The sequence below is a fragment of the Mastigoproctus giganteus genome, chromosome 5 (assembly GCF_048544385.1).
Source record: "Mastigoproctus giganteus isolate SK-2022 chromosome 5, ASM4854438v1, whole genome shotgun sequence".
Taxonomy (NCBI): Eukaryota; Metazoa; Arthropoda; class Arachnida; order Uropygi; family Thelyphonidae; genus Mastigoproctus; species Mastigoproctus giganteus.
Genome location: NC_143579.1, coordinates 2,484,602 through 2,507,416, shown reverse-complemented (window position 1 = coordinate 2,507,416; position 22,815 = coordinate 2,484,602). Strand labels below are relative to the sequence as shown.

At 36.2% G+C, this 22,815-nt stretch overlaps 1 protein-coding gene across 2 annotated transcripts in view; it reads left to right on the top strand.

The window, feature by feature from the left end:
* Positions 1–22,815, top strand: part of Mer (ezrin/radixin/moesin family protein merlin) — a 514,590-nt gene that overhangs the window by 22,922 nt on the left and 468,853 nt on the right. For both annotated transcript variants that reach the window (XM_090373044.1, XM_090373043.1), the window contains 2 exons: positions 5,096–5,302; positions 17,908–18,059. In XM_090373044.1, the coding sequence (XP_090229170.1) occupies positions 5,096–5,302; positions 17,908–18,059 (359 nt within the window). The remainder of the gene's footprint in view (positions 1–5,095; positions 5,303–17,907; positions 18,060–22,815) is intronic.

Sequence of the window (22,815 nt, the reverse complement as noted above, 5' to 3'; positions counted from 1 at the left end):
TAATTCTGGCAATGATGCTCGAAAAGCAAAACTTGCTAACGTTATGCCTGTCTCCTCTCTTTTTATAATCTTGAAAATTTTGTACACTTTTGTCATTTTTCCTGCACATGAGATAAAAAAATTGAATAAATAGTTCTATTTACATGTTTGTCGAACATTTAATTTTTGCTTCAATCGAATTTGCGAGTACTGCATAAGCATTTAGGGAAATTCCAACTTACGTAGTTTTCCACGGAACGCAACCCTTTCGTAAGTCGGGGAGTGGCTGTCCTCTGAAAGTATATCATCATCTTTAGCATCTGTGAACCTTGGAAGTCTTTGCTTTCTTCACAACACTTCTCCACTTCTCATTGTTTTAGCAATTGCGCATCATTCCTCATGCTGTATTCCCATCTCTTCTTGGGCCTTTCCGTAAATCTTCCCTCAGCCACTTTGTTGTGAAGATTCTCCTTGGTATCCTTTTTCCTGACATGAGTTACATGGCTAACCTACTTGTTTTGTTATTTTTGAAGCTATAGTAGTAGTAATGTCTTCAAGCTATATGTCTGCCCAATTCCATTTCAATTCTTTAGTTTTCATAAGAATGTCCTTCACTTGAGGCAGCAAACTCAAGAGAAGGACATTCTTATCAAAACTAAAGAACTGAAATGGACTTCGGCAGGACACATAGCTCAAAGGACAGATGGACTAAGAAAATAACAGAATGCTACCCAAGAGGAGCGAAAAGAAAACCAGAAAGACAGCAATGGAAATGGACAGATGACATTCAAGAGTTTGTGGGCAGTAAATTGGATGGTCATTGCACAAAATAGAAGGAACTGGAAAGTTGCTGGAGAGGCCTTCATCCCGCAGTGGATTGAAAGCGGCTGATGATGATGAGTAGCTGTATTGGTAAATGATGCAAGAGAGCAAGTTATATAGCATCAAATAAAAAAAAAACCTACACAGTTCACCCATCCATAGCCTCCAAGAATGTCTAGTTCTTCCTTGAATTTATTCAACCCATTGACTCCCACAACAGATTAGCATTAGCATTAGTAGAGGCATTTGATGCAAAAAAGCAAGCTTATGCAGCATCAGCCAAAAAAAAAAAAAAAAAAAAAAAACCCACTTCCACTTCACCCCTCTGTTCATTCAAAATACCTGTCCAGCTGAGCCTTAAACCTATTTAAGCTATCGACCTCCACGACAAGGGATGGAAGTCTGTTCCACCAACCAACCACCCGCTGGCTAAAGGCAAATTTCCGCACGTCTATCCTACATCTGTCTTTCCTCAATTTGAATTTATGCCCTCTCAGGTGATTATTCTGAGCTAGAGGAAGAATCCCATCAGCATTGAGCATGCTCAAACCATTCAAGGCTTTATACACCTCTATCAGATCACCTCGCTGGTGCCTAGTCTCCAGACACTGTAATTTGCAAAACTTAAGCCTTTCTTCGTAAGAGCACCCCTTTGTTCCATTCACTAATCTTGTTGCCCTTCTCTGTACTCGTTCCAGCAGCTCTACATCCTTCTTGAAATGAGGTCTCCAGACCTGTATACGGTACTCTAGGTGTGGCCTGACCATTGCCTTATACAAGGGAATAATCACCTCCTTATCCCTGCTGGAAAAATTCCTGTATATCATTGACAATACTCCATGAGCTACTCTTGCAGCCCGTCTGCACTGCTCAGAGAACTTCATATCTGCCTGCACAACCACCCCCAAGTCCCTCTCATTCTCTACCACTGTCAGTGTAGTACCACAGAGTTGATACGTTGCTCTGGGGTTGCTGTTTCCCATGTGTAGTACTTTACATTTGTCAATGTTAAACTTCATTTGCCACCTCTCAGCCCATCTGCTCAACCTTTCCAGACCCTGTTGCAGCAGCATAGTGTCAGTAGTGTCCTTGACAACCCTGCCTACCTTTGTATCGTCTGCAAACTTGGACATTAAACTTGATATACCATCATCAATATCATTTATAAATACAGAAAACGATAATGGACCCAACACTGAGCCCTGAGGGACTCCACTAATAACATTAGACCACGATGAGCAGTGTCCATTGATTACCACTCTCTGTCTTCTCCCCCTCAACCACCCCTTTATCCATAGCAGCAATTTGCCTCCAATGTCACACTGCTCCAATTTGTGTAGCAGTCTTCCATGTGCAACAGTATCAAAAGCCTTTCTAAGATCCAAGTATATAATATAAAAGCTATTCCCTACATCCAGTTCTTTTGTGACTGCATCATAGTATCCAATCAAATTGGTCAGGCAAGACTTCCCCTTAATAAAACCATGCTGTGTCCGAGCTATAACTGAAGTCTTGTCTAAATGATCCTGCAGTGCTTCTTTAACCAGTGCCTCCATTAATTTTCCTGGAACAGAAGTTAAGCTCACAGGTCTATAATTACTTGTGTCAGCCTTTGATCCTCCTTTGTGAATTGGGGTCACATTTGCACATTTCCAGTCTATGGGTACCTCCCCTGAGTCCAAGGAAGTTCTCATAATTATGGCTAAGGGTTTGCTTACTTCCTCTGCTGCCTCCTTTAATATAACTGGATAGATCCCATCCACCCCAGGTGCCTTTCTCTTCAACAACCTCTCCTCCACCTTACTCTCAGTTATTTCAATGTTCTGTAGCTTACTGCTAGAGTTGAATACACCTCTGGCATTCCCCTCGCTGAATAATGCCTCATGTGTGAATGTCGATGCAAAATATTCATTTAGTTTGTTAGCTACCTGAGCAGGATCATCAACAGTTGACCCATCAATATCAAGTGGACCAATCTGATTCATCCCCTTCCTTCTAGAGTTTACATAAGTAAAGAACTCTTTGCTGTTTTTCTTTGCATCCCTTGCCAAGGATTTCTCGTAATCTGCCTTTGCCTGCCTAACCTCCTTTGTAATTTGGTTGCATATCAACTTGTATCTATCATAGGCTTCTGTGTCATGTGTTAATTTGTAAGTATCCCATGCATTTTTCTTCTCTGCCATATGCCTCATTAGTTCATCTGACATCCATTTTGGCCTAAACCTTGAACAATATTTCTTAGTTGGTATGTAAAGCTTAGTAGCTTCCAAGATAAGTTCTTTGAATGCTTCCCATTTTGAATTTGCTGTTGGTAACATCATCAGTTGGTCCCACTGTATAGAATTTAAATACTGTCTCAGTCCATCATAGTCGCCTTTACGGAAGCAATAACCCTTCCCTTTACCCCTAATGGTAGTTACCTCTTTGAGTAAATCCCACTTCAGCACACTGTGATCACTGCCACCTAGTGGTTCATTTATCTGCAGATTCTTAATGCATGAAGAATCACTGCTGATAATCAAATCAAGAGTATTACTCCCTCTAGTTGCCTCCCGAACATGCTGATGTAGAAAACAATCATCCAATAAATCCACAAAAGCCCTGCTAGTGTGTGAGTGACCAGCCCCCAAATTCCAGTCAATATCTGGGAAATTAAAATCTCCCATTATAAGACTCTCTGATTTACTGGCCCACTCTATTTCCCTGTACAGTTTCTTATCATACTCATCAGAGTCATTAGGCCTATAGCACACTCCTACTCTCAATTTTGATCTCCCAATGCTTATCATTATATTGTCCTTTAGTCCTTATCATTATATTGTTCCCCTCAAGAAAGATATCACCATTGTTAGTCAAATAATGGTGATATATTATCACCATGATGGACAAGGTAACAGAGGAACGTATGTACCTATATTGTACAAAGGTACCTATGTTTCCATGTCCATCTTTCCACATGAAAAACTGTACTTCCAGTGTATAGATTTTCAAGAACTGTTTTATTTATTTGGGTAATTTAAAAACATTTTGTACAAACCTATAGGCAAGAGAGATGTGGGTCGACCAAGACAATGATGTCGAGATCAAGAGCTACAATGGAACAGGTCTTAAAAGTTCGTGATGATGATGAAAAATATTTGGCTGGGTAATCCCAAATTTCATTTAAAATCACACAATTAGTAATTCAGCAGTGATTTTTCCATAAAATCAATCTCAAATTAACCTCTATATATAAATGGAACTGTGTTTCGGATGTTTGGGCATTAATAGATAAGGAAAAGTTGGATCATCAACAAATTTTTAGCATATATATTCTGGTAGTCTGAGGAGACTTTGGGGTTAGTTCTTATACTCTTGCAGTCTCTTCACAGAAATCTATGTATAGTTTTTGACATTCATATATGAACTGAATGGAAAGTCAGATGGCACAAAATTTTTAACATATTCCCTGGGGAGAATTTAATTCCAGTTCCTATTCAATATCCCCAGTACACCGTCTCACCACACACAGAAACATAAATTTGGATCAGCAAAATAATCCACTCTTTTTCTTCATTTCAGGACTTATTTAGAATATCATTATGGAACTTCATACCTAATTTCAGTAGTCAACCCATTTCACTCTACTGCACCCACTCTCTCTTTAAAAATAATTGCTACACAAATACCATTTCATGGTTATCCATCATCTGATGTTATGGTAAACACATTTTTGTGATATAGCAGTGTGACCTCTTCAGTACATTATTTGATAACTTGACACATCCCAGATATTACAAAGTGGGTACATTATATAATTTGTTTAATATCTGTGTGATGAAGCAAAGATTGATATGATTCACCATTTACTCTAGCAATGCTATGGTGAATTACTGTTCAGTTTGTTCAATAAATAAACCAGCCAGAAACATTTAACACTTTTATATAAAGTTTACAGCACATTTTTTGAAGATGTTCTCAGGGTTTTCTTGCTAGGGTATTCTGGTTTCTGATAGGTTTGAATTCCATCAGACTGAAAGAATGTTTAAAGGCCTATTAATCAAGGCCGTATTTACTTGATCTCAACTGAAAAAAAGTGGCATCTCATTCTCATGTGAATTGGATTATGACCAAAGTAGTCTATGTTCTCCTCACTAAACCCATTCTTATTGAGGATGCTCAGTGATACTAGATAGTTGTGTAATTTTTTTTTTTTTTATTATTGCAGTGTATTTTAATATGCATATCAAATATTGATACATATATATTGATGGATAACTTTGAGTAAACGCTTAATGGGGAACTTTTTCTTCAGGTTCAGGATCAAGATGTTCCAAAGAAAACTCCAGTTCCTTTTCTTTTCCTTGCAAAATTTTATCCTGAAGATGTAGCAGAGGAGTTAGTTCAAGAAATTACACAGCACCTTTTCTTCCTTCAAGTGAAACAGGCAATTCTCAACATGGATATTTATTGTCCACCGGAGGCATCTGTTTTACTTGCTTCTTATGCTGTTCAAGCTAAGGTATCATTTATGTATTTGTGTGTATATTATATTTAATAGCTGTTATTAATATAACATAAAATAAATAATCCAGCAAGTTAACTGAATTTTAAAAATTTAAGATTTTGTTTTAGTGTTAGCAGTTAATTTATTGACAAAACTTATTTAAAGAACAGTTGACTGATACACATATATGTGTGTGTGGCTGAAATGTATATATTTTTTCTACACTGTTTTTTCACAAGACATTATTTTTGTTTGTACTAAGATTCTGGTATAGATAGCCTGAGATTTATTCTTTTTACTAATGTTTGTTGGTTTCTTGCTTACATAAATTATTGAAATAAATTGATTTCTTTTTTTCATCCTTTTCCTTGTGTCTTTGTGTTCTTTTTGGAACATCTCAATTTGCCTAATATCAATACCCAACCCTTTATCCTTATAGCTTGGGACCAGAGAATTCTACAGATTTCTGGATTTAGAGTAAGAGAGAAATTAGAACACATGCAAAATAAATAACTACAAAACATATATTAATATTTGCATTATTAAAAAAGTGTTACACAATACAAATTTTTATGTTTTCGGGTACTTTCTGATATTCAATATAACTTTATATTACAAGGGTGACTCCAAAGGTTTTTGCAGTCATATTATTTTATTAAAGTTACATATTTCATATTTTTACAGATTCTCAAAGTATTTACGCTCAGCATCAATACAGGCTTAGAAGGATGAACCAACTGTTTAAAGCTGTCTGACCAGTCTCTTTTCAAGATCATATTTATTTTACTGGTGAAGGCATGAACAGCTTCTTCATCCCTCTCAAATGTTTTCCCGTTTGTAGAATTTTAGGCGCCTCCGTAGCCAGGTGGGAAGGAGCAGCAGTGCGTAGCACACGCTTCTTGATTAGACTGGGGTTCGAGCCCGTCACCACCAAATACGGAGGATGTGTAAAGGCCAGGGAATGACCACCGTATATCCCGGAGCAATATGGCCTTAGTTGCTAATGCTCCAAAAAACAACAACAGCCCAGAGAGAGTAGAATTTTGACTTTTGGCAATAAAATGAAATCATAAGGCACTAAGTCTGAAGATTAAGGTGGATGGGTGATTAATTGAACATCAGAAGTGGCGGAAAAGTCTAATATCGGAGCTGAAATTTGTGAGCCCTCGCATTGTCATGGTGAACAAGATCCCTTTAAGTTGTGTTTTGGATCTGTTTTTAAAATTTTTTCAAACACTTAAGGAAGACATTTAGTAGTATATCACTTACTGTTGACAGCCTTTTGATCTTCTCACTTTACAATTTCTAAAAATCCACATTTTCTGAAGAAACAAGGTGACCATTTGTTTTTCAACACTTCTGGCTCAGTCAACTTTCTTGGGTGGGGGGTTGTTTGAGAGCACCAAACAGTTGATGGTTGCTTTTTTTTCTTAAATAAAAATTGTATATCCAAGTTTCATCACTGTAACAATATCATAAATAGCCTTGGATTTGCTTTCATCAAACTTTTTAAGCATGAAATGGCATTGTCCGACACGAGCAGCTTTTTGATCATCATTCAAGCTGAGGCATCCATCTGCTAACAAGCTTCTTATATTCTGATTGTATTGGTATTAATTTGCTGTTGATCCTATGTCCACATCTTTCTCTAACTGCTGTTGCATATTTTTTTTTTTTTTTTTATTTATTAATAATTACAACAATAGCATAAAGTCATATGTTTATGATTTGCAATTTTCTTTATAATTATCACACATACTTATAAATGCACAACATATATAATCTCTAGTAAATAAAATATTTATAAGGAATTTAAATACAGATACAATAAATATTGTATCTGTATTTAATATTAGAGTATTATTATAGTAGAGTATTATTATTTTTTTAATTAAAAAGAATGATATAATACAACGATTAAAAGGAAAAATATTAAAAACAAGGATAATATTACATCATTATCACTCTTGATATTTTAAGGAGTCCTTATGTGCTGTAATGTAATGACTAGATCATAGGTATAGCTTAGCTTAATTTTTCAGCACTCGCCTCATAGTAATCTGCTTAGTTGGTGGAAAGTTTTACCACATACATAGTGGATATGAGATTCTAATAACTTACGGGGATTATGGATTTAAAAACTAAGTTATGGGCTTTAAAAATTTTGCTAAGAAAGGAAAGTGCACCTTCCATTCTATGGTTGCCTAATTAAAATAAATTAAATGAAGAAAGATAAAAGCTAATAGCCGCGCACGTGTGACTTTCGAAATCGTCTTCAGTTAGCTATAGTGGGGAGGGGAGAGCGCGCGAGTGTGTTATATACGGTTTGGGTTCCCGAAATGCATTTCAGTGCATGTGGAAACTTAATACGTGCTAAATTCCAAATGGGGGAGAAGTTGGCGGGAATCTTTTTGTTTAATACGGTAAGTGATATGTGGTGCTTAAACCACTCAATGACGAGGGCTTCGTTTTGAAGAATTTTATAGCTGGAATTTAATTTGACTACTGTAATGGCTGAATCGATGAGTGGGTTATGATTATAAGATTGCACGTGTTGTGTTAGTTCTGTACTTGCTAAATTATATTTGAAGCTATTAAAGTGGTAGTATGCACATGTGTTGAAAATTTTTGATGTCCCAAATTTTGCTGTTGTACTGCCTATTTAACATGCTTGGCAATCTGATTGGCATCTAATCAAATATATAATGTTGTTATGACCTTGTGTTCGAGCCCGTGACCACCAAAAACGGAGGTGCAGAAAGGTCAGAGAATGACCACCGCATATGCCCGGAGCAATATGGCCTTAGTTGCTAATGCCCCTAAAAACCAAAACAATAACGTTATGACCTTGTGTCCCATACTTGTGTGTTGTTTTGTATGAATTGAATTTGGAACTTAATTTGTTATAAGATGTGAATATTAATTTGATATCTATATTCTTAAAAATCTGTTGAAATCTTCTAGCATATTGTTGATGGTATGGGAGGGCGATAAGGGGTTTATGTATCTTATTCTTATTCATGTGGTTATTAATTTTGCTTGGGTTATTAGTGTTATTATGGACTTTGGTGATGGTTTCTTTTATTAGTTGTAATGGACGCCTCTGTAGCCAGGTGGGAAGGAGCAGCAGTACGTAGCACACGCTTCTTGATTAGACCGGTGTTCGAGCCCATCACCACCAAATACAGAGGATGCAGAAAGGTCAGGGAATGACCATCGCACATCCCGGAGTAATATGGCCTTAGTTGCTAATGCTCCTAAAAACCAAATAACAACAACAACAACAATTATTAGTTGTAATGGGTATTTTCTGTCAATAAATTTTTTGGTGAGGTATTGCAATTCTCCAGATAGGTCTGTTTGTGTGTGACTATATTTTATAGTGTTGTATATCTGGTTGTATAGAACTGCTTTTTTGATGTATAGAGAGTGGTGTGAGTGGTAATGTAAGAATTTACCTGTATGTGTGTTCTTTCTGTATATTTTGGTGCCTAAAGATATACCTATTTTGTATATAGTGAGGTTTAGAAAATTAATTTTATTATCGGTTTCTACTTCGAGGGTGAATTTGAGTCTTTCATGTGTTATATTAAACATGTTCAGTAAAGTATCGATGGTGGTTCTGTTGCCTATTAAGAGGACGTCATCTGCATATCTCATGTATAGTTTAATCCCTGGGGAAGGGTTGGTGTATTTTTTCTTCAATAGAAGCGAGGTAGATTTCGGATAAAGGGGCAGAGATACCGAAGCTTATGGGAAGGTCGAAAATTTGTTTGCAGATGTTATTTTGGAATTTAAATTGTTTGGGGTCAAGTAACAGTGATGCGAGTTCTAAAATGTCATTAATGTTTAAGTCGGTACGTTTGTCAAAATGTCGTCTTTAATTAATAGTTATTTAAGAGCCAGTAGCATGGTTTCGATGTGTACATTTGTGTATAGGGAGACGACATCGAAGGACGCGAGAATATCGTTTTCAGATATGGTCATGAAAACGATATTCTCGCGTCCTTCGACATCGTCTCCCTATACACAAATGTACACATCGAAACCATGCTCTTAAATAATTATTAATTAAAGACGACACTTTGACAAAACGTACCGACTTAAACATTAATGACATTTTAGAACTCGCATCACTGTTACTTGACCCCAAACAATTTAAATTCCAAAATAACATCTGCAAACAAATTTTCGACCTTCCCATAAGCTTCGGTATCTCTGCCCCTTTATCCGAAATCTACCTCGCTTCTATTGAAGAAAAAATACACCAACCCTTCCCCCAGGGATTAAACTATACATGAGATATGCAGATGACGTCCTCTTAATAGGCAACAGAACCACCATCGATACTTTACTGAACATGTTTAATATAACACATGAAAGACTCAAATTCACCCTCGAAGTAGAAACCGATAATAAAATTAATTTTCTAAACCTCACTATATACAAAATAGGTATATCTTTAGGCACCAAAATATACAGAAAGAACACACATACAGGTAAATTCTTACATTACCACTCACACCACCCTCTATACATCAAAAAAGCAGTTCTATACAACCAGATATACAACGCTATAAAATATAGTCACACACAAACAGACCTATCTGTAGAATTGGAATACCTCACCAAAAAATTTATCAACAGAAAATACCCATTACAACTAATAAAAGAAACCATCACCAAAGTCCATAATAACACTAATAACCCAAGCAAAATTAATAACCACATGAATAAGAATAATATACATAAACCCCTTATCGCCCTCCCATACCATCAACAATATGCTAGAAGATTTCAACAGATTTTTAAGAATACAGATATCAAATTAATATTCACATCTTATAATAAATTAAGTTCCAAATTCAATTCATACAAGACAACGCACGAGTATGGGACACAAGATCATAACAACATTATATATTTGATTAGATGCCAATCAGATTGCTAAGCATGTTACATAGGCAGTATAACAGCAAAATTTGGGACATCAAAAATTTCCAACTCGCGTGCATACTGCCACTTTAATAGCATTAGCATTAGTAGAGGCATTTGATGCAAGAAAGCAAGCTTATGCAGCATCAGCCAAAAAAAAAAAAAAAAAAACCCACTTCCACTTCACCCCTCTGTTCGTTCCAAATACCTGTCCAGCTGAGCCTTAAACTTATTTAGGCTATCAACCTCCACCACAAGGGATGGAAGTCTGTTCCACCAACCAACCACCCGCTTGCTAAAGGCAAATTTCCGCACGTCTATCGTACATCTGTCTTTCCTCAATTTGAATTTATGCCCTCTCAGGTGATTTTTCTGAGCTAGAGGAAGAATCCCATCAGCATTGAGCATGCTTAAACCATTCAAGGCTTTATACACCTCTATCAGATCATCTCGCTGGTGCCTAGTCTCCAGACACTGTAATTTGCAAAACTTAAGCCTTTCTTCGTAAGAGCACCCCTTTGTTCCATTCACTAATCTTGTTGCCCTTCTCTGTACTCGTTCCAGCAGCTCTACATCCTTCTTGAAATGAGGCCTCCAGACCTGTATACAGTACTCTAGGTGTGGCCTGACCATTGCCTTATACAATGGAATAATCACCTCCTTATCCCTGCTGGAAAAATTCCTGTATATCATTGACAATACACCATGAGCTACTCTTGCAGCCCGTCTGCACTGCTCAGAGAACTTCATACCTGCCTGCACAACCACCCCCAAGTCCCTTTCATTCTCTACCACTGTCAGTGTAGTACCACAGAGTTGATACGTTGTTCTGGGGTTGCTGTTTCCCATGTGTAGTACTTTACATTTGTCAATGTTAAACTTCATTTGCCACCTCTCAGCCCACCTGCTCAACCTTTCCAGATCCTGTTGCAGCAGCATAGTGTCAGTAGTGTCCTTGACAACCCTGCCAACCTTTGTATCATCTGCAAACTTGGACATTAAGCTTGATATACCATCATCAATATCATTTATAAATACAGAAAACAATAATGGACCCAACACTGAGCCCTGAGGGACTCCACTAATAACATTAGACCACGATGAGCAGTGTCCATCGATTACCACTCTCTGTCTTCTCCCCCTCAACCACCCCTTTATCCATAGCAGCAATTTGCCTCCAATGTCACACTGCTCCAATTTGTGTAGCAGTCTTCCATGTGCAACAGTATCAAAAGCCTTTCTAAGATCCAAGTATATAATATCAAAGTTATTCCCTGCATCCAGTTCTTTTGTGACTGCATCATAATATCCAATCAAGTTGGTCAGGCAAGACTTCCCCTTAACAAAACCATGCTGTGTCTGAGCTGTAACTGAAGTCTTGTCTAAATGATCCTGCAGTGCTTCTTTAACCAGTGCCTCCATTAATTTTCCTGGAACAGAAGTTAAGCTCACAGGTCTATAATTACTTGTGTCAGCCTTTGATCCTCCTTTGTGAATTGGGGTCACATTTGCACATTTCCAGTCTATGGGTACCTCCCCTGAGTCCAAGGAAGTTCTCATAATTATGGCTAAGGATTTGCTTACTTCCTTTGCTGCCTCCTTTAATATAACTGGATAGATCCCATCCACCCCGGGTGCCTTTCTTGTGTGTAGCCTTGGAAGGTAATGCGCCAATAAAAAATCAAAACAATCAATCAATCAATCAAAGCCTTTCTTGTGTTTATCTTCAACAGTTTCTCCTCCACTTTACTCCCAGTTATTTCAAGATTCTGTAGCTTACTGCTAGAGTTGAATACACCTCTGGCATTCCCCTTGCTGAATAACTCCTCATGTGTGAATGTCGATGCAAAATATTCATTTAGTTTGTTAGCTACCTGAGCAGGATCATCAACAGTTGACCCATCAATATCAAGTGGACCAATCTGATTCATCCCCTTCCTTCTAGAGTTAACATAAGTAAAGAACTCTTTGCTGTTTTTCTTTGCATCCCTTGCCAAAGATTTCTCGTAATCTGCCTTTGCCTGCCTAACCTCCTTTATAACTTAGTTGCATATCAACTTGTATCTATCATAGGCTTCTGTGTCATGTGTTAATTTGTAAGTATCCCATGCATTTTTCTTCTCTGCCATATGCCTCATTAGTTCATCTGACATCCATTTTGGCCTAAACCTTGAACAATATTTCTTAGTTGGTATGTAAAGCCTAGTAGCTTCAAAGATAAGTTCTTTGAATGCTTCCCATTTTGAATTTGCTGTTGGTAACATCATCAGTTGGTCCCACTGTATAGAATTTAAATACTGTCTCAGTCCATCGTAGTCGCCTTTACGGAAGCAATAACCCTTCCCTTTACCCCTAATGGTAGTTACCTCTTTGAGTAAATCCCACTTCAGCACACTGTGATCACTGCCACCTAGTTGTTCGTTTATCTGCAGATTCTTAATGCATGAAGAATCACTGCTGATAATCAAATCAAGAGTATTACTCCCTCTAGTTGCCTCCCGAACATGCTGATGTAGAAAACAATCATCCAATAAATCCACAAAATCCCTGCTAGTGTGTGAGTAACCAGCCCCCCCCCAAATTCCAGTAAATATCTGGGAAATTAAAATCTCCCAATATAAGACTCTCTGATTTACTGGCCCACTCTATTTCCCTGTACAGTTCCTTATTATACTCATCAGAGTCATTAGGCCTATAGCACACGCCTACTCTCAATTTTGATCTCCCAATGCTTATGTCACACCAAACTGACTCAACACTGCACTGTCCGGCGATGTCGACTGGCTTCACTTCCTTATTTTTTATGTGTTTCTTAACTAATAGCATAACCCCTCCCCCCTTCCTATCCTGTCTATCCTTTCTGTAGATGTTGTACTCCCCAAATTGCAGTTCTGCATCCCTTATATCTGTGTGACACCATGTCTCTGATATCCCAACAATATCTGCCTTTGATGTTTTGAGCAATACCTCAAATTCATCAAATTTATTTACTAAACTCCTAGCATTGGTGTACACGCAAGTATACCTGCACCTGTTTCTATTCTTAGCTACCCTAACACAACCCATGTGTTTACTTGTACCGCAATGGCTCCCAGCAGTTTCTGAAATACCATGCATCTTGTTTTCCAGGCTTCTGCTCATTCTAATAGAAGCAGTGCAAGAATCTCTTTCACCTCTGCCAGTGGCTACTGTCAATCTATTGGTCTTTGTCTCCCCCCAAGCTAGCAGTTTTCCGACCCACCTAACACTGCCTCGATAGCATCAGCAAATATTCTTGCACCCTTTCTATTTAAGTGTATCCCATCCCTGTAGAAGCAATCTCTCCTGTTAACAAGTACAGTCCAGGCTGAAAAAAATTCTACCCCTTGAGCCTTGCACAATCACTCCAGGGCCGAATTGATCGACAAGGCTCTCATCATATACTCCCTCCTATCGTGTCTGGGCAGAATTGCAGACACTTTCAAATTCAACCCTAATTCTCGGCTTTTGTTCAACAGTGACCTGTACTTGTTAAGTAATTCTGCCGGTCTCCTACTCTTAATATTATTAGTGCCAACGTGTACAACTATATCACCTTTTGTGCCCTTAAAAGATAATATTCGCTCTACAACGTCATCAACCTTTGCCCCTGGCAGACATACCCTGTTCCTGTTCCACCTATCTTTTTTACAAAGCATGTTCCCCGTTTCCCTGACAATAGAGTCACCAACAACTACTAGTTCCTTCGGGACCAGCGCATTCTGCCTTGGGGGTTGTCTCTGTGTCACGCGATGCCCAAGTGCAAGCTCTGGCGTTGATGTGGGCAGCTGAGAGCTTGATGGGCCCCTCAATTTAGTTTCTTCGAGGGCATCCACCCTGTAGCTTCATAGCTTCATAGCTTCAAATCTAATTTAGCAAGTACAGAACTAACACAACATGTTCAATCTTATAATCATAACCCACTTATCAGTTCAGCTATTACAGTAGTCAAATTAAATTCCAGCTATAAAATTCTTCAAAACGAAGCCCTTGAGTGGTTTAAGCGCCACACATCACTTAACGTATTAAACAAAAAGATTCCCGCCAACTTCTCTCCCGTTTGGAATTTAGCACGTATTAAGTTTCCTTGTGCACTGAAATGCATTTCGGGAACCCAACCTTTATATAACACACTCGCGCGCTCTCCTCTTCCCATTATAGCTAACTGAAGACGATTTCGAAAGTCACTTGTGCGTGGCTATTAGCTTTTATCTTCATTTAATTTATTTTAATTAGGTAACCATAGAATGGAAGGTACACTTTGCTTTCTTAGCAAAATTTTTAAAGCTCATAACTTAGTTTTTAAATCCATAATCCCCGTAAGTTATTAGAATCTCATAACCACTATGTATGTGGTAAAACATTCCACCAACTAAGTGGATTACTATGAGGTGAGTGCTGAAAAATTAAGCTAAGCTATACCTACGATCTAGTGATCTACATCATTATCAATAAGATAAATTTATTTTTTTATTAGTGTAAATGTTAAATAATACATAAAACCTAATAAAAAAAGTAAATTATTATAAACTATAAAACAAATCATAAAATTCATTTTAATACTGAGATTGCTAAAAAAAAAAAGAAAAAAAGATATCAATATTGTTTTCATTAAGAATGCCTCGGTTCTATTAAAATATTCAAATTTGAGATGATTTGTTCTAAATTTGGAGATATAAAATAAATTATGTTTTAACTTAATTTATTTCATATATCCTATCTTATATTATATTATATCTTATAGTATATTTTAACTGTCGACTCCCGTCCAATGCTCCCATCTTATATTATATTTTAACTGTCGACCTAGGTCGACAGTTAAATTTAATATAAGATGTGTGCATTGGAGCATCAATTTTACCTTGAAGTATAGTGTGTAGTGGATTACAATGAAGCATATTTCTTCTGTCTTTCAAGGTGGGGAGATTGAAAATCTTTATAATTGCTCAAATAAAAGTCTAAATCTGATTTATGAGCTAAATACCTGATGAGAGATTTTTGTACCCATTCTAACATATTTATATTAATTTTTCCAAAGGTAAAAAATAATTATGTTGTGTTGCATACTCCAGAATTGGTAGAACAAATGAAATATAAGCTAATTTTGGGCTATCAGGACGAATAAAATCAAAGTAGGCTCTTTTTGTTAAAAATCTCAGGAAAAATCTCACCAGCTCAATTTTTTTTAGGCCTGTTGGCCTCCCCGAGCAAGTTTCATCTTCAAAATTGGTTTTTCCAATTTCAAATCATTAAACCAATTAAAAACTGTTCTAATTGATCCCCTAAATTTACTAATCTTTTATGCGATTGTTTAATAGTTAGATTCAATTTAAAATCATGGAACATACTTTGATGATTAATCTCCATTTTGGCTTTTGCAATCTTTAAAAAAAACAAGCACCTTGTCAACAAAATTGTGCCCTCCAGTGGTGATTATTTGAAGGTTTTGATGAAACTTGGCATTTAAGTTAAATAAAAAATGTAGATTTTAATTAATTTTTTATTTTTATTTTATTTATTTTTATTATTTAACATCGACTGCAAAAAACATAAGTGACTTCCTTGATGTTGAACAATGAGAGCTTCTTGTTATCATATTTATTGTCAGTCACCACCACAGCCAATGGAATTATTCCCAGGAATGGCCTAAATTCAGTCGCTGTTACACGTATGTAGGAGGTAAGCAAACCCTTAGCCATAATTATGAGAGCATACTTCGATGATTCAGAGAAAGTTCCTATGGATTGGAGATGTGGGAATATATCCCCCATTCATAAAGGAGGACGAAAAGGTGATATGAGTAATTACAGACATGTTAGCTTAATCTCTATTCCAAGGAAAATAATGGAGTTGCTGATGCAGTACCATTTATACACGCATGCAATTATATACTGCAATCCCAGCATGAATTTGCCAAGAGGCATAGTAACTAGTTTATTTGTCTAAATAAACCAGTTACTAAGATGCAGTGACCAAGTAAATGGATGGAAAAAATAATTTTGAAATTAGCATTAGTAGAGGCATAATATACAAGAAAGCAAGCTTATACAGGATCAGCAAAAAAAAAAAAAAAAAAAAATTCCCATTTCACCCACCCATTCGTTCCAAAAACAGAAGGAACTGGAAAGTTGCTGGAGAGACTTTCATCTTGCAGTGGATTGAAAATGGCTGATGATGATTAAACAAAAACTTAAAATTATTCAAAAGTTTGAAAATGGTGCATCCGTTAAATCTCTAAAGAACCATTATAATGTTGGTGACCAAACTATATTATATCTTATAGTATATGCAACATTGTAGAAAATAAAGGGAAGCATTGTATTGGGGTTCATGGTAAGTTCTTTATCTATCGCCATACTTTTTACGTAGATTGCTGAACATTTTTCAATACAGCAAGTCCCTGACTTACATTACGTTATTTATAATTTTTTTATATGACTGAAGATATCAAGTGAAGGGCACACACATTTCACCATAATGTAAAACCTCACAGAATTCCAGCTATCGGTATCATTGCAAGTGCAATAAGATCGAGTTCACTACCCATTTATAATTAATTACCCTAACAGAAAAGCCCAGTAACCCAGAAAGTGCAAATTGTTTTTATTATTTTATGGCAGTGACCTCTAGAAATGTGCTTTAGTAAAATGTGAGATCGCGTGGAGTGATAATAGTGAGTTTTCACCTTAACCCTGTGAAGTTCTTTTCAGAAAATTTCGTCATGACCATTGTCATGGTGCCGACTAAGAGAATAAGTGACATCAGTACTAGTAAATCTACCAAGAAAAGGAAAGCAATCGAGTTGGATCAGAAAATTAAAATAATAAGGATGTATGAAAATGTTCCAACATTAACAAGTATTGTGTGGAATTCAGATTTGTCAGTGGCAACGGTGAACATAATAAAGGAGAAAGATAGAATACGAGAAGCAGTTGGCACTAATGAAGGGAAACTATAATAACCAAGGTTACGAAATACATACCAGTTTTTACAATACAATAACATGTGTTTTTTCTTCCTTTTATGTTTTCTTTTCTTATGTGCCACTCCGGCTACTTCACTGCTGTCCCCCAGATAAAGTTTTTAATTGAATTAATTAAAAAGATATACTTTTTTTCTTCATTCTTCTGAGGATATTATGTGTTTTTGTAATTTTGGCATATCAGGGATATGCCAAATTTTATTAGTCATTCCCGAGTTATGCAAATCTTGACTTACGGAAGAAGTCCTGGAACGTATCTCTTACGTATGTCGGGGACTTACTATATTTTTTGATTAATCAGGAAATCGATTATCCGAGAATATTTTTTACCCTCTATCCCCACAAATTGAGAGTCTCTGTATTCCCAATGATTTTCAGATTTTGTTTCTAATTGGTGCAGTATGATACTAATTTAGACTAATACAGTAATGTAGCTACCTTTTGGTGACTTTTTTTTTACATTCATATACGTTTTATATTTTTGTTCTGCATTTTCTTATTTCTCTGAACATTGTCCTATTTTTATGCTACACTTTTTTCATGTTTTTAATCCTAAGCTGCTAGAAGTGCTGTAATTTTCAGGAAAAAAGATATCTTTAAACAGTACAAGTGAAAAATTATGTATAACAATAAGATTTTTGAGACGTTTAGACATTTTTTGTTTTCTCCCTCCACTCATTCCTAGTATGGTGATTATGATGAAGCAACATATAAACCGGGCATGCTTGCAAATGAAGATCTCTTGCCACAGAGGGTTATTGATCAGTATCAGATGACTCCTGAAATGTGGGAGGAAAGAATTAAGATCTGGTATGCAGATCATCGTGGGATGACCAGGTAATGGATAATTTATAAAATATTCAAAGATAATCACAGATTTACATTTAAGAGTTGTTTTGTTCTCTTTATACTTTTGCATGACCACAGATCAAAGGAGTTTACAACTAATTATTGTAATTAATATTTTTGTCAAATAGTCATTAACTGTATTTTGTGGTTTTGGAATTATAACCACAGTCAACTAAAATGCATTGTGTTATTGTATTCAACAACATCAATTGCACACACTACAGTGTTCTGTTTAGTCTTGTGTTTTGGGAGATTTGATTTTTTTTGTTCTCTTTCAAAGGGAAGAGATTTATTTCCTGTTCTGGGTGGCCAGAATTGTTCACAATTTATAAAGTATCAGTAAGTTTTGAACAAATAATTAAAACTATTATTTGCTAAGCAGGTAATATGAACGTTTAATATAAAGGTGATTGCAAAATTATTGAAAACTTGAATGTAACCCATCTTAAAAGATTAATAATGTCTTTTTGAGTTCTGCATAACATAAAATGTTACCTTATTGCCAGTTTATAGTTTGCATTGGCTCTTAGACTTATTGCCTTTAGAGGTGCAACTCTAAAGTAATAAGAATACATTTTATGTGGCTTCTGTGTGTTTAGGTTTTTATGTTTATTAGCATATTTGGCCCATAGTGTCCAAATATGTTAATCACTCCTTTTCTCTGTTTCCACAGTAGCTTGTGGACACAGAAAAGGAATGATTATAACAGGAAACATTTTGGCATATTTCCACTTGTATCAAAAATATTTTATGGTTGGTTGATTGGCCATCCTTGTGCTTGCAGGTATGGTGAATGCTTCATGTAGTCATAAAAGTGATTGACCATTACTTAAAGGTTGTAATGACCTTTAAGATTGCCCATTACTTAAACAGAGCTAAAGGACAACACCTGATTTATAAAAAAAGTTTATGGAGATAAAGTAATATTAATAGCAAGGATGACTGACTAGTACAAAAGGTTTAAAGAAGGCAAGAAAGATGTAGTAGTAGTAGTAATGGTGGTGTGTGATGCAAGAAAGCAAGTATATGAGCTTATGCAGCATCAGCCAAAAAAAAAAAAAAAAAAAAATCACACCATTCCCTCCAAATGCCTGTCCAGTTCCTCCTTTAATTTATTTAACCTGTCAACTTCCACAACGACTGATGGAAGTTTGTTCCAGCAATTAACCACCCGCTGGCTAAAGGCAAATTTCCGCTCATCTATTCTACATCTGTCTTTTCTTAATTTGAATTTATGCCCCCTTAGGTTCGTAATCTGAACAAGTGGAAGGATCCCATCAGAATTCAGCATGCTCAATCCATTCAAGTCCTTATACACCTCAATCAGATCACTGCACAGGTGCCTAGTCTCCAGCTACTGCAATTTGCAGAGCTTAAGCCTCTCTTGGTAAGAAGATCCCTTCATTCCCCTCACCAATCTTGTTGCCCTTCTCTGTACACGCTCAAGCAAATCTACATCCTTCCTAAAATGAGGCCTCCAGACCTGTACGCAGTACTCAAGGCGTGGCCTGACCATTGCCTTATACAGAGGGACAATCACCTCCTTTTCCCTGCTAGCAAAATTCCTATATATATCATTGACCTGCCAGGGCAGGTCATGGGGTTTTGTCTGCATTGCTCAGAAAAACAGAAAAGCTTCTGACTGCACAATTACTCCCAGGTCTTTTTTCATTTTCTACCACCTTAAGTGTAGTAACACACAGTTGGTACATTTCTCTGGGGTTACTTCTACCCATATGCAGTACTTTGCATTTGTCAAGGTTAAACTTCAGTTTAACCTTGCCACTTCTTATCCCATCTGCCCAAATTATCTAGATCCTGTTGCAGTAGCACACACTGCCATTACTGTCATTAACAACCCATGTCCATGATGATGCTTGAAGCAGTTTCCCATGAAAATGCTGAAAAAGTTAGAGATTTAGGTATTTCATATAGATGATTAATTGTGAGAATGATGGCTGAAAATTTATATTTCATTAAACAGTTTGAACTCATTCAGAAAGAAAACTGTAGACTGTTTCAGTAAAGAGTGTACCATGTATTTTGAATGATGAATCAAAACAGCAAGGACTTGACATTGGTCCTGATCTTTCAATTGAAGTTGATAAACTAATTTGTTATTAAAATAGTAACTGATGATGAAGACACTGCTTCCAGTATGGCCAGAACAAAATGCCAAAGTTTACAGTGGAAAATTTCAATATCCTCAAGATCCAAAGAAATGCGTATGTAGAATCATAAGTGTAGATAATGTTGATTTGTCATCAGTAGAATTATTAATGGAGATTTCATGCCATATGATCAAACATTCAAATCAGGTCTGCTATTTAAAAATACTGAAGCATTTGAAAGATTCTATATAATAGATGAGGATGTGAACTGTGACCTACAGTTGGTTTTTTACGGTGACAGTGCTCTGATTTAGTGTGCTTTTTATGAAACAGTTTTTGAATAAAAATGTTATTACAAACTGTATTGTCCACTTATTCACCAAACTTGGTTCCAATGATTTTGCCCTTTTTCATGTGATGCCGGCTCTAAGACCAAATTGAAAAGAGGGATTCTGAAAATGTTTGGACAAAGGTAGCATTGTTGGTTTATTTAAATTCCCTAACACGAACTGTCCATTCAAAGCTACAATTTTCAAGGTAATGAAGAATTTTCATGAGTGTAGATCAGTTGGAAAGAAGGATCATGAGAGGAATGTTCTTTTAGACAAACAATTTTTCTATCTTCTAACCAATTTGAATGGAAACTCTGCATTCTAAAGAGGGGGATATCACCTTGTAAGAAAACACCTAAAGCTTTTCCATACTGAATCTACAGTATGAATGAGCTTCAATTTCAGGATAATGTTAAAAGATCAGAGTACTGGTTGCTGGTTTAAAAGTTTATTTCTGCTATGCAGTATTGAAATTTTGGATAAAATTTATTTCACTGACGAAGTGTAGTTTCACCTAAGTGGCTACATCACTAATCAAAATTGATGAATATAGAGCATGGAAAATCTGCACATTTTTGTGAAACTGCCTTACATTCCCAGAAAATCAGTATTTGTACGGCGTAGCATATCATGAAAAAGGATAGTTGGTACCATATTTTGAACAGAATGTCTCTGATGTTCACCAAGGCATTTATTGCATTTAGAGGAAAATGAAGGACATATCTAGCTCCAACAGGATGGGCAATCTGTGGTTTTCATGCTCAGTCACTAAAATATATCAGTTTTTTTTGTGGAGGATGAATCATATCACAAGGATTTTGACCACCTAGCTCTCCTGATTTGACATCTCAGATTTCTTTCTATCGAGTTATTAAGCAGAAATCTTGCAAGAGCAATGCATTAGCACTCAGAAACTCAGAATTAGCATTGAAAATACAGTCAGAGCGTATCAACACAACTCGCATCACTTGCAGCTTACTCAGAGTGAATTTGTATATTGCTAGTAATGGAGGACACTTCCACATTATTTATAAACTAGTATTTGTTAATTATTCTAATAAGAAATTCTGTTTTCCTCTGATCATTTTTGGGTTTACTTTTAATATGAACACTCTGTATAAGACATCGAAATTCAGTCTTGCAAAACCAACTGGTATAAATGTTAATAGAAAAAAACAAAAAATAATAATAATGGCTAGGATGGTGTTAAATAATGCTTAAAAAAATTATAGCTGCTCATTGTAAAAAAAAAAAAAAAAAAAAAAACTTCAAAAGGAGTTAAAATTTTAAAAATGCTAGTATTATGTTAATCTTATGTTAACCTTGTACAACAGTCTTCCATGTGCAACAGTATCAAAAGCTTTCCTGAAATCCAAGAATATGATATCAAAATTATTTTTTGCATTCAGTTCCAGTCCTTTGTGACCACATAGTATCCAATCAAATTGTTCAGACAAGACCTTCCTTTAACAAACCAAGGATCCAAATAGAATTTCTTATTAGAATAATTAATAAATAATAGTTTATAAATTATGTTACTATTATGTTAACCTTAAATGCCATATATCAAATAATTATTTAATGAAAGAATCTTTAAATCTTTTACAAAGAGAATTAACCTTCTAAAAATTATCACTAGTCTCTCTCTCTCTCTCTCTCTCGTCTCTCTCTCTCTCATCTCTCTCTCTCTCTCTCTCTCTCTCTCTCTCTCTCTCTCTCTCTCTCAGGAAGGTCTTGTCTGACCAATTTGATTGGATTCTACGATGGAATCACAAAGGAACTGAATGCAAAAAATAATTTTGCTATTGTTGCACATGGAAGACTGCTATGCAATTGGATCAGTATGGCATTAAGGGCAAGTGCTACATTGGATAAAGGGATGGTTGAGTTGGAGATGACGGAGAGTGATAATCAATTTACACTGCTCTTCATGGACTGTTGTTATTAGTGGAGTTCCCTAGAGTTTGGTGCTAGGCCCATTGTTGTTTTGTGTATTTATCAATGTAGTTTAACATTGACTCATCATCATCAGTGACTCATCATTAACATTGACAAATGCAAAGCACTGCATATGGGTAGCAGTAACCCACGAGAACATACCAACTCAGGGAAGTGGAGAGTGAAAAAAGACCTGGGTAATTGTGCAGTCGGATATGAAGTTCACTGAGCAGTGCAGACTGGCTGCCAGAGCACGGTCATGGGGTCTTGTCAATAGTATATAGGAATTTTGCTAGCAGAATAAGGAGGTGATTATCATGTTGTACAAGACAAAGGTCAGGCTACAACTTGAGTACTGTGTAC